General features: G+C 34.7%; 1 protein-coding gene across 2 annotated transcripts in view; it reads right to left on the reverse strand.

Moving 5' to 3' along the window:
• Nucleotides 1–12,811, reverse strand: part of POLK (DNA polymerase kappa) — a 34,176-nt gene that overhangs the window by 18,347 nt on the left and 3,018 nt on the right. The window contains exons 1-3 of one of the 2 annotated variants that reach the window (XM_080362045.1): nucleotides 7,976–7,995; nucleotides 5,994–6,172; nucleotides 3,645–3,764 (exon numbers count right to left, since the gene is read on the reverse strand). In XM_080362045.1, coding sequence (XP_080218171.1) covers nucleotides 3,645–3,764; nucleotides 5,994–6,131 — 258 coding nt within the window. In that variant the 5' untranslated portion in view covers nucleotides 6,132–6,172; nucleotides 7,976–7,995. Of the gene's footprint in view, nucleotides 1–3,644; nucleotides 3,765–5,993; nucleotides 6,173–7,975; nucleotides 7,996–12,811 lie in introns of those variants that run through there. The other variant, XM_080362044.1, reaches the window with a different exon arrangement.

Consider the following 12,811-nt stretch of genomic DNA (forward strand, 5'->3'; position numbering starts at 1 on the left):
TTGCTAGCAGAACTGCGAGGTGACTTTCACATAAAAGCCCATACATAGAAAGCATGTTTCACTCCAAGAGTTAAAGATGAATCATCTACTAATATACTGTGAGCAGTACTCCATCAGCTCTACAGCACTGTGAGACAGAGGCTGAGCACACAGACATCTCCACAAAATACTTTAATTGTGATTAATTTCCTTGCATTCTTTTACAAAAAGACTTGCAGATCATGTGCTTGTTTCTGAAATGTCTTTAAACTATGAATGAGGTATGAAGTGTGTCACAAGAAGAATGAGTACATTATTTGACAGGCAATTTTTAAGGCCTACTGGTTCAATATGACTATGTTGGCAGCACCACACAATATTCTAGAAGCAAGAGAGAAAATATCAGAAAATAAAAATAAAAAAAGTGAAGTGCTATCAAACTATGATTATCTAACCACACAAACAACTATGCTAATCTCTATTTACACAACAAAAGCTTGCTACTATTAGATAAAAAGCAACAAATATGCATAATAGAGCTCAAGAAATACACGTAGTGAAAACGAACAAGGTTCGCTTTGCTTGCAAGCACAAAGACACACACACATTCATGACATCAAGGTACAATTAGAGATGTTTCTGGATTTACTGCAATGGGTTTATGGTTCTGGAGACGAATGTTTACATGCAATTTACATGGTTACTTGAAGACAGTTTCTCTCTTTTTTTCCCCTTGACAGAGCTGCTTAATAAAAAAGCTAAAAAAATTATCCAAAACCCCATCTTATCTTTGAAGACACAAAGAGATACTAAGTTGTGGGTTTTTTTTTTTTATCTCTACTGTAGATGAAAAAATATCTAAAAAGTTTATTTAAAAAAATGAACAAACCAAAACACAACAAATGAAACCCTAAAAAAATACATGTACATGGAAATGGCAGTTTTAAGAAGATTTACACTAACTTTCTAATCTCCAATATTTCCAAAATCAGGGGTGTTAAATGCTGTTCAGCAAAGGAGCCCTTCTAAGGAAAACTAAAAATACAAGAAATACTCTCACAAATGCCTTGGCATACATACACTCAAGTGGTGAGAAAGACAGCATTACGTTGCAGTGTCTACATTTTATTTATGTTACTGTTGTCACCATGTAACCAGGATTTTGTCCAACAAATCCAGCAAGTAGGGATTTTTTTGTTTGTTTTTACATTACAGCACTTACATCAACTGCCAGCTTATGAAGCTGAGCCTCTAACCATTCTACAAACAAGCCTTGATCTGCAGATGACAACTTGCAGTACCCATAGAAGTAGACACCTGGATACCTTTGTAATTCTGGAGTACTTCCTACTTACAAATTTTCACAGAACAAATTAACTCATGGTTTTCTCATAAGATAGTACTAAAAAAGAAGAGTTAAGAACCTGATAGGCAACAACAATAAAGAAGATAAGAAGATACTAAGAGTTGACAAAATCCATATCTGAAGATCTAGAGAAGCTGATTAAACAACACACAGCACATATAAAGAAAACAATCAGGACAAATGACTTGCAAAGTTAAATGTGGAGATTATGGCATGGGGGAAGAGTAGATGGTGGGTACCTGACAGGAAACGGGAGAGGCATTTAGGATATCAGACACAGATAAAGACTGGCTGGGCCAGGAGAATGGGGACTTCAGTGGGGACTCTGGGGGCATAGACAAGGACTGCTTTGGAAAGAGGAGGTGGTAATTTGAGATGTGACAAGAAAAGGAAAATTCAAGATAGGATAAATTTAAAAAAAAAAAAAAAGAGGGGAGAGAGCAAAAGGGTCAGAGCTTATGATGAAGAAATGAGGGCAAAAATCAATCCTGAACAAGAGCTTATCCACACACAGAGGACAGACCCAAAATCCAAGACTTTTGAGATGTTTTGATAGAAGCAAAGATCTAAAATTAGTCAGCAAAAAAGTGTGCATGTTATTCCCCTTTAATGACAGTTCTTATGCAGTATGGCAGCTGACTTAACAGTTACTCCATTGGAAATAAAGAAGATTGCTATTTGAGCAAGTGGCATAAAGACTTCCAACACAAGGTTTGAAACTCAGGTCCCAGCGAGACCCACATGAAAGAACTTCTCTCTTTTTTGAAGCTTCTTTTTTCTTCTATAGAAAGCTATTTTTGTATCAAACATTAAAAGAAAATAACATTGTGTTGCAAGATCAAGGAATCAAGTTCAAAAAAAAGACAGCATGAAGGTAGTCAAAGAAGTTCAAATATATTGGCTTTCACTATATAGTCTCTAATTCCAAACCCCTACATTAATTTTATAGGATGTGTGTCATTCATGTAACTCATTCTATAAGAAAGACTGTTTTCTGAAAAATGAAAAGTTTAGTGGTAGAAATTCAAGTATATTTTCATATTTAATGACTTAAAAGCTACCCCAGAAAACTAAAAAAAAAAAGCCTGGACAAGAAAAGACATAAGATCAACTCAGAATAGTTGAGGCATACAGCCTTACAACTAACTTTCCAGAGATACTCTGGAATTGCAAGCTTTTCTTGGCACTGGCATCTAATTTACAGATAAGATTTGCAAATCTGCAACGAACAAAAGAAGATTGAACACCAAATCTTGGGACTGATAATCTTCACAACTGCATTCAAAGTTAATGGATGTGTTTAATCTTCATATGCTTCAGCTCCTCATCTACAAAACAAAGGTATGACTCTACTTTGTTGGAGTATTGCAAGAATAATTTCAAGAATTGTTATACAACACAGAAAAGCCTGTGAGGAAGTCAGTAATTCTGCATTCAAAGCTGGATTAGACTAGTGTACAAAAAATAAAGCTTGAGGCCACCCATTGAACAATATTTAATAATTGCCCACTCAGTGAACACTGTCTGCACTGAGCACTGAATGAAGCAGGAATCCTGTTAGGGAAAACTAGCAAGCAATCATGTAATTAAAGACTGAATCACAGTACAAATGTAAAAGGAAAGCAATTAAGCTTGTACAAGCAACTCTAATTCTATCGCATCTAAGAATGTTTAGTGTGCAACCTTGGTGCCATTGTTTTCTTTTAACAACCTTCAATAATACACAGTAATGCTTTGGATACTATTATCTATCATTAGCATCTGAGAAGAGAAATAGCCTCTTTGTCTTTCTAGTTCAGGCCACTTGTATTTCTTGTGACTGCTTGCCATGATGATTTTTTCATCAATTAGCATAAAAAAGGAATAAATTCAATCCAGAAGAGTTGACTAATATCATGCTCCCAAACCCATTGCAGGCTACTGAACACAAGTATACATGTATTATAAAAATGGAAAGTAAACTCAAGATGACACTTATTAACAAGGAATTTAATGAAACTTTTACATAAACCATGATGACATCCCTTTAAACTCATCAGACTTAGAACTTCAAACAGTAATCACTTTGCTTCGTTTTATTCATTAGGAGAACATTTTGCAGTGATTTTACAATCTCTTCTTCTAGCAAGTTTTTATTAAGATTACATCACCAAAATATTGCACGCTTTTACTTGTATGACTAACATCAAAATGGTAGTTAACATTGTGCTTATCTGCAGAATTTAAGGCAATAACCTAGAACACACCGAAATGTTTATAATTTGCCATGTACTCCAAAAAGTCTTCACAAGATTAGTACCTGCAACTGTGCTTTCAAGAGCTGTTGTGTTGTAATTTTCTCTTTTAGCTGCATCATTTTTTCAATTCGTTGGTTAACTTGTTGATCTTTTTTAAGTTCATTTTCATAAAATCTGGAACCCTGGAAGAAAATTGCAAAAACACTAAGATTTTTATTTGTCTTTTCCTATAAACAACCACATTTGATCTCTCAATACAGACAACATAAAGCACAGTAACAGATTCTAATGCATTATTTAAATTTTCATATAAATAATACACAAAAGAGACCAGTGGTGCTTTACATCTCTCTCCTCAAATAACATACATATATTTCTCCTTCTGAGATAGCTTGCCCTCAGATGAGTACAAGAGACTATTTAGATAACTTACTATGTTTACTCATTCTAACATCTGACAACAGAAATTCCAAAATAGTAGATAACAGTCAAACTAATCTCTGCAATAACTCCAAGACAAGGAGTATAAAAAAAAATCAAGCATTTTGCCAGACTTCCATATAGTTGAATCCACATGGGAATAAATAATGACATTGTAAAAGTCAAATCCACTTATAATGTTGAGTATTGCACTGATCATTTAATCTTGAAGGACATGGCAGAATTAGAAGCTATTTGGAAGAGGATGAACAAAAGCAAAGGGGTATAAAAAAGCCCTCTTGCTCTCAAGTAAGTAATTGCTCCTTCAATAAAAGCAATGAATAAAAGGAGATGGAATGAAAACATAAAAAGACAAGAATAATGTAGAGAACATATAATGTGACTTCCCTTCCTGACTAATAACAAGGAAAAGAGGGCATACAATGAAACAGAAAAGAAGAGAACTCAAAACGAAGAAATAAGAGATTTTCTTGCAACATCTGGTTAGCTTACAAGATAAAACACTTGCAGGAAGAGGTAATGTCCTTTATTGAACCACCTGATAAAATCTGCAAATGTGGACAAACTTGTAGCTCAAAGACTTTGATTACCAAACTGTTACTGATGTCAAGAATTCAGTCATAGCCAAATAAGAACCATATATTTATATAAAAAGCAAAATTATCCAAAATATCCAGTCCTCTAATAATGGCAAAAATGATGAATGTGAAGATTGTAATGTGTCACGTCTCATTGCTTAGAAGAAATCTCTACTTAAAAAAAAATTAAGGTGCGTTTTCTTTCAGTATCAGACATGCATTTCATCTTTTCTCCCCTCTGCAACCAAACATGACTTGTTGAGACTCATTGAAAGAAATAAGTACCAAAATGTTGGTGTGGGAAACAACCTGATACTTAAGATTGTTATAAAGCTGTGAGGATTTTTACATCCCACAGTTGAAATGCTATAAAACCTGGTTGTAATATAACTGTGGATAGTGTTTGTAGGTGTAATTTTGAAAGGTAAAGAAAAGCTTAAGAAAACAAATCAATGCTTCGTTTTAGATTTCTCAAGGTATATCTGCCATTTATAATCTTTTTGACAGAAATATATTCTAACACATAGAGGTCCGTATATCAGTTTTGAAAGTCTGTTTCACAGTTCATTCTCTTTCATAGGAGGAAATGAAACAGTAACTAAGAGCTGTTTGTGGTGTGTTTTCAGCTACTCTCCTGCCCTGCCCCCATCACTGCAGCAGTTCACCACAGAGCAACAGTAGTCAACACAGAATTCATGAGCAAAATGTCAAGCACAGCACCTATGGCCATAGTGACACCACATGAAATATACATTGGGCAATGAAAAGTGAAAAAATCTAGAGCTGCTCAAATGAAGTGTTATCCCCATATAGTTCTATGTGAAGACTCTGCAATAACAGGTAAAAGAACTGATATTTCAATGCTTTGTAGATTTGTGAGGTCCTCTGTGGATCTTTGGTACAAAGCTGCATGCTGCTTGCCACCTCTTGAGTACTAAGATGGCAAGAACAACAGGTAGTAAGTGAAACTCTACAGAAAGTACCAGCAAAACCTGATCACATCAAATTAATCAGTTACAGGAAGGTCGCCAATAGAGGTAGATCTGCTTGGCTAATTATTGAGAGGGCGGACAAAATGAATGGAAAAGGCGAAAACAAGAAGCCTAAGGAAGCTGACTACAATTAGCTCTGGACAATGCTGTGATATTTATATATTGCTTTGGGCAAAAAGGGAGCACCTAAGGATGATTCAGTCATGTTCCTTCATGTCCCCGTGGATGAATCAAAGAGTATCTTGTAGTAGTCCCTTCCATTCCTCCCCACACACGCATTTCTTCTTGGAAGCTGCCCTCCACTTACACATGGGAGGGATAAAATTTGGGGAAGGGAGGAACAGGGCCTTATAATACTGGACAACAGAAAAAGCACTAGGAAAAGATAACTCAAACCAACCTTCGTAGCTTCCATTATGATTTTATTGATTTTCTCTTTATCCAAACCTTGCATTCCAGCTTTGTTATCATTGAGGCCCATTCTAAGAAGAAATCCATCACTGCACGAGCTGTTCCCAACTTTTTTCATGTTGTTCATAGTACTTCTTGAAAACAAGTACGTCTTATAAAACTTAATACCTGAAAAAAAGAATTTAAATCATATATTTGTTTCTAAGTTCCAGCTGAACAAAAAAAAAAAAAAAAAGAGAGATGGAATTAATTTGCTATATTTATTGAAAAAGCATTCTATTCTTACTCCTCATTTCTGCTTGAGACAAGCCACAGAGTATTTACCAGTAATTTCTAGCTCAAATTCAAAACTTTTGTGTTAAAGTTCATATTTTTGAAACAGATGGCTTCAACTAAGAGTTTTGAGTAAAATGCTGTTGTTTAATTCAGGGTAAAACTCATGCAATTTCTTCATTAATCTGTAGAGCCATGGTATCTAGCAAATTCAACTTACTGAGCCTTTATTACTCAATTATTGCCATCAGTAATTTCTTACATATGCAAGTACTTCTGATACGTGAACTTCTGATACCTTCCCTTGTTGCTTATGAAAGTAAATAGCTGAATCCTTCAAAAGGCTCCAATTAGATGGTAAAATGTCTAGTTATCACGTTGATGTTAAAAAAACTAAAGAAAGCAAATTTTACCCCCTGTAACACAAACCTGTGGTCTTATTTTTGCCAGACTAAAACAAGCAGAATCCAAGTGTGATACTGGTATAAATTAGTTAACATGTATTTATTACTAGAAAAGCATACAGAAATAAAGTATTCACACCCAAGTTGCTGACTCATAAACCACTTCAGCAGGAAGAACATTCACTCCTAAACTTCCCCTTCAAGCTGCTCCCTGTGACAGGAGCCCTTCCTGCCTGCAGAAGCCACACCCTTTCAGGCACATATAGCTGCTCTTTAAAAAACCCACAAATTACACAAATCCAAGTGTGTCACATTTTTCCTTTACATGTCACTGTACCACTCCAGGACCTAGGTGGGCCTCATAAGCAACCCAACTGCAAAGGGTCATTATGTATTTTTGCATTCACAGATGAATGTTTTGCTATTAAAGAATGACACGGGCAACTTTAAAAACTAATACTGGCAATGTTTGTATCTTCGTGAAGATCTAAACAAATCAGCCAAATGAAGTCAAGATATTAAAGAAAGCCAACTTGAAAAAAAAAAAATCTGAAAAAAAATCCAAATTTTAACCATGTTCTATTAATTCAGATTATTATTAATGATGTCCTCCCAAGATGCAAGATCCAATAAGTAATACTGTATTTATCTCCAGCTTGTATTTCAAAGAACAGAAGGTGATGCAGAAACCAGAACTCTTCTCATGACTCTTTTTTGGCACTTGAGCTATCATATCGGCAACTGGGAATGGGAGTGGCTTCCTAGATCTTACATGTATCTATCAAATAAAAGACTATGACGATAAACATTTTCATAAATTTTTCACTTACAGTATGAAAATCCCTTAGAGAATTTACCAGAACAGATTTGCTAGGCTTCAACCAAAGGAAAAAACACTGGATCCCACAAAACATTCCAAGTTTAATCTCCAGCTCATAAGCACTCCCATATCAATTAGCCACACAAAAATTCCATTGCTGCTGGTGATGCCTGATAAGTAACAGACACAATTCCCAATAAATACTTTCCTGAAAGTAAATAAATGCCCCTCCACTACTCCTCTTGTTTCTTTTATCACTGTTTCCTTTCAAGAGGTTGGAATGAGCCCAAGATTGCTACCATCTTCTTTTCCAGTCTTTGCAAAATTTTTGTTCTGGAAAGTGTCTTTATCACTAGCATATACAAATCTTTCCTGCTCCTCATTCAGATCACTCATAAAGGTGCAGTCTTATAGCAGAGGCTTTAAACACTAATTCATGTCAGAAAAAGGCTTCTCTATCATGCTCTTACGTACCAATGCAGAAAAAACCCCCATACCATGATGACACCAGTGATGCAGAAAATAATTGTCTTTAAAAAACATCATAAATGGTGGTCTCCTGATGTGTTTTATCTTTTCAGCTTCTAATATGGAACAAAATACATTGCTATTAACAGACCATGAAGTGTATATCAAATAACACCCTAGCTGGAATTAAGAAGAAAATATTTATTTTAGGACGTGGCATTAGTTTTCCACTAAAGCTTAAAGGTGTACAGAAGGGAAAACAATGGATACAATTTTCAGCATCTTTACATGAACAGAACCTGAAGATTATCTTGGTTTCAGACTAAAAGGCCTGAAAAAAATTGGTAAAATATTTAGTATATTGAAACGAATCGCAAAAACTACAATAAGACAACAGATACAGCACTTGTCAAATAAAATCAGTGAATCATCTGCCATTGAAAAAAATGAAAAAGGAAATATTTAAAGGAAATGCATGAGAAGAACAGTTGGAAACTACACAAAATGGGAAGAAAACATCACTGTAGAAACTGATAAGGACAAAGAGTAACTGTTTTAGTAGAAAATTGACCTAGAGAAAATACTTAGCTTGTGGTGACACAAATGTTTGCTAAAACAACTTGGGAAAAGTGGGTGCAGGTTTAGAGTCTAAGGAAATACTAACTCACAACAGTCTAGGCAAAGAGTGACATATTTTTGGCATGCTGTCACTTCAAAAAGCTGCTGCATGACTGAGCTGTTTCTTCTAACAGAACATGTTAAATCACTCTCAGCATCATACTGAGTAAGTAAGATGTGAAATCAGAGAAGTTTGTGAAGGCAGTGTACAATTAAATACTATCCTACTATTTCCTGTGATTTGGGAATGGGGGCAACGGAGAATCACCTATAAGTGAAGAAAGTAACTTTCCAATTGCTACCAGCAGGACTTCTAAAGGTAAAGGGGAAAACTTCGGCAGTGGATGCCAACAGTTAATGCAAAACAAAATAATTGAGAGGAATAACATTGCTGTTTAAGAAGCTCTGTTGGTAACCTGAAATGCTCACAAGTAGAAAAAGACCACTAATAAAACCCCAATCAAGCTCATTGGCACAGAAACTCAACTGAACCAGACAAACAGGGTTATATTAAAGGATCACAAGACTGAAACAGCAGTAAAACCAGAGCAACAATTTAATTTCAGGTGACTCTAGCATATATTTGGACAGCCTGAAGGAAATGGCTTGTATTTGATCATGTGTCACATCTCAAGCCTATCTTCAGCAAAAATCCTCCAATCCAGCAACAGAAACCCTATGCATGATACAAAAACTTAAATGCTTTCATATTATTATTTTCATGTAATAAAATACGAAAGAAAGACAAAAAATATTTCTAAGAATATTCAGTTCAGTGGACACCGTGTTATTATGCAGGTTGTTAAAGGTTTGCCTTTCATTGATAGCATTAACGACTTGTTGCAAAGAAATATTAGGACTGGAAACTGACATCATTATGGAAAAGGAAGAAAAATAATTTATTTACATACTGAATTACGATTTAATGTATGTAAATTGTGTACCATTCCTCATAAAGAAAATCGAATTCTGACATCTCTGCTATCACAGAAGCTTATGCCAATAGCGAGATGCAATGAAGTTACTAAGATACACAACTGCCTACTTCCCCCAGAGCTCAAAAGCTAAACATAGAAATCAAGACCTACATTACAGATGTAAAGGACCACATTTTACAACCCAATTGCCTTCAGCAAGTCTCGACAGTGTGTAAAATAATACTGATGTTGCAAATAGCAACAAGACTCCTTTCTATATGATTTTTTAATTATTATTTTTAATATGGCTAAAACAAGTTTCTAAATTAAATAGTTGATTTAATTTCTGTAAAACTCATAAAACCCTCCAATAACATTTAATCAAAACCTGACACCTCATTTATTGTAGCATAAGCCCATAATAAATTTCCTATTTTCTGTCAAATAAAATGTTTTAGATATTCCTTTATTTAAATTCTTCTACTCTTACTTCAGCAAGAACAACACAAAATTGTAATAGCTAACTTCACATAAAAATGTAGAGAATCAACTTCAGGAATCCTGTCATTACACAGGCTGCATCAGAAGAAGATCGGTATTACCCTTAATTTCAATGACAAGATCAAGTTGTTAATAGCAGTTCTGCAGAAGCACTAAAAGTAGAATAAACAATTAACAAAGTTAGGACTGACTTCATTCAGTTTTGACCACAGAAGATCACTTCTTCGGCTTTTGGCTACAATTTTGTGTGGTGTGGTACAGATCACTCTGTGTTTGAAAGATAAAGGCCTCTGAAGTTAGTACCACAATAAAAACATTAAGGAGAAAAAAAGACAGAAAAACTGTCTTTCCATACATACATGAGACCAGAGGCCTTTTGTTTTTCTTATGAAAACTTTACAAATGACCCATCATCAAATACTACTAAAGTTTGTAGCACTCAGTGAAAGTGTGGGATGGAAAAATTTCTTCCATAAAACAATTATTAAAATAATCACATCCATGTAGAACATGATTGTGAATAATATGAAACTCCTATAACACTTTCTAAGTGTCCATAAGATCCTCAAAAGTCAAATATTAAATACCCATCTTTAACATACCTTCAATAAAAGTGTAGTTTGGTAGCTTAAGACTTCAGAAGAGGCAATTTTCTATTAAATAAATATGTTTGACAAAAAATTTTGCTGGGCCACCACCTCTCCTTAATACACACTTTAGCCAACCAAAAACCTCATAAGCCAAGACAAGCAACACGAACAAAAATAAGCAAGCTGGATAAGCATGTTTCCCTAGGGTGAATGCTAACAAAAAAAAAAAAGTGACTAATAACAATTCTTTGCAGTCACTTCTTTTGTATTGAGATGAAATTATGCTTCGTGTTGTAAGCAGCTCCCCCTATAAATAAAGCTATCAACTAACGAGCAGTTACTGTTCTAGATTTCAAGACAACTCATACTCGCCTATTTGCAAAAACTTTCAATTTATATAAATGTAAAATATAAAACATATCCCCCAAACGAGCCGTGTATAAAGTTATATAGACACTGAATCAAAGTATAACAAATTTAGTCCTTTTCTAAAAAGAACAAACAAAACACCAAAACAAATAAACAAAAACACCTAACGAAAATTGTTCTGACAAGAGATGTGGAAAGCTGTTACTTTATCTAGCTCATTACTTTTTGTCAGGCATTAAAGAATACTTGAAGAACTGTTCGAGTCACCAAGTTGAAGAACTAAAGCCCAGCTAACTAACCTTGGTATAGAAATTCATGTGCCAATAGTCAGGCCATTTGAACAACTGGTGTCCCACAAATGCATTGCTTTATTTATTGAATTTCCAAGACAAGAACAAACATATCTTCAACAAACTGGGAAAATTCAACCCACCTAGAATATTTTTAACATTTCTGGTATTTAAAAGGTTACACTACAAACTCCAGTAGTGCATTTGATTTCATACTACTTAATTTATCCATTACTTGGATAAGGATTCTATCCCAAAACAGTAACATAACACTACATACTTTCCAACAAGAAGTGCACCTGTCTTTTCCGAGTATTCATTTGGCAAGTTAAACACTCAGGCTGACAGGACCAAATTTAACAAACTACTTAACTCTCATTTTCTTGTAAAAACATGTTCCTCCCATAATGATTTAAATATCAGCTAGTCTAAAGTCTTTCCTTCTCAGCAACATAAAACACCAAAACAGACATGTGCAAGCAAGCACATCAGACTGTACTTCTGAACTATCTGCTCAATTCTCTCCAGCCACAGGTTTGATATTTACTAGAGCCCTGGTTTCTGAATAGTCCTGGGAAGAGGACTCCTGTCAGTTTTAATCCTGTAATGATTTACAAGAAAGGAACTGGCAGGAGGAACTGCACAGAAGTGTTATTAGCATTTAGTATACACAGTGTTAACCATGTAGTTTCCCTACTTGTGCATTCAAAACTACTACTGTTTCACTATTCTCACTCTCTCAAGATACAATAAAATCCAGTTACCTAGAAAACAGAATCTTCTAAGAAAGATGTAAGGAATTTTACAAATGTAATAAGCCAAGGTACATGATAATTAATATTGAACAGAAAATTGGGCCAGGATTCACGGAAGTGAAAATTCTGAGTGCCCAAGCTGACACAGCTGAATAGAACTATTTTTCAAGTAGCAGCTGATTCACCATTTTACAAAAACATAGATCCCATACAAGCACCTAGAATTAGCCTTCAAAACACAAAGCCCTAAAATTATGTATTTTCTGAACTCACTGGCTTTAAGATATAACAAATTACAGACAATTCAATCCTTTAAAAAAATAACTAACTCATACTGCAGAGTAAACAGATAATAGAGACTGCTTCTGACAGTGCCCAAAATTAAATGTCAAAATACCCATTTTACACCACTCATCAAACAGCTAGGATAATTCTTCACTTATGTGAAGATCGATGCAAGTGAAACAAGTGGAATACTCGTCATCATTAATCTTCTGCAGGAAAGATGCAGTATAATTATGTTGTATATCCTGCTTTCAGCTTTTCTGTCTGTAAAAACCTTATGTCTTCAAAACTTCAAAGTTTATTCAAAGGGCAAAGAACTGTGGTATCTTCTACCACCTCTATTCTGCATTTGCAAGACCTTTTAAACTGAGTTATCTCAGGTTTCTAATCAAATCTTCCTAGTACTTCTATATTACTGAAAACAAATGTTGCAGCAGTTTAATTCAGAAAAATAACAATGAAGGAATTCAATTATTATTAAAAACATTCATCAGTAAAAACTGCACTAGAATTGGTG

This window comes from Nesoenas mayeri (assembly GCF_963082525.1).
Source record: "Nesoenas mayeri genome assembly, chromosome: Z".
Taxonomy (NCBI): domain Eukaryota; kingdom Metazoa; phylum Chordata; class Aves; order Columbiformes; family Columbidae; genus Nesoenas; species Nesoenas mayeri.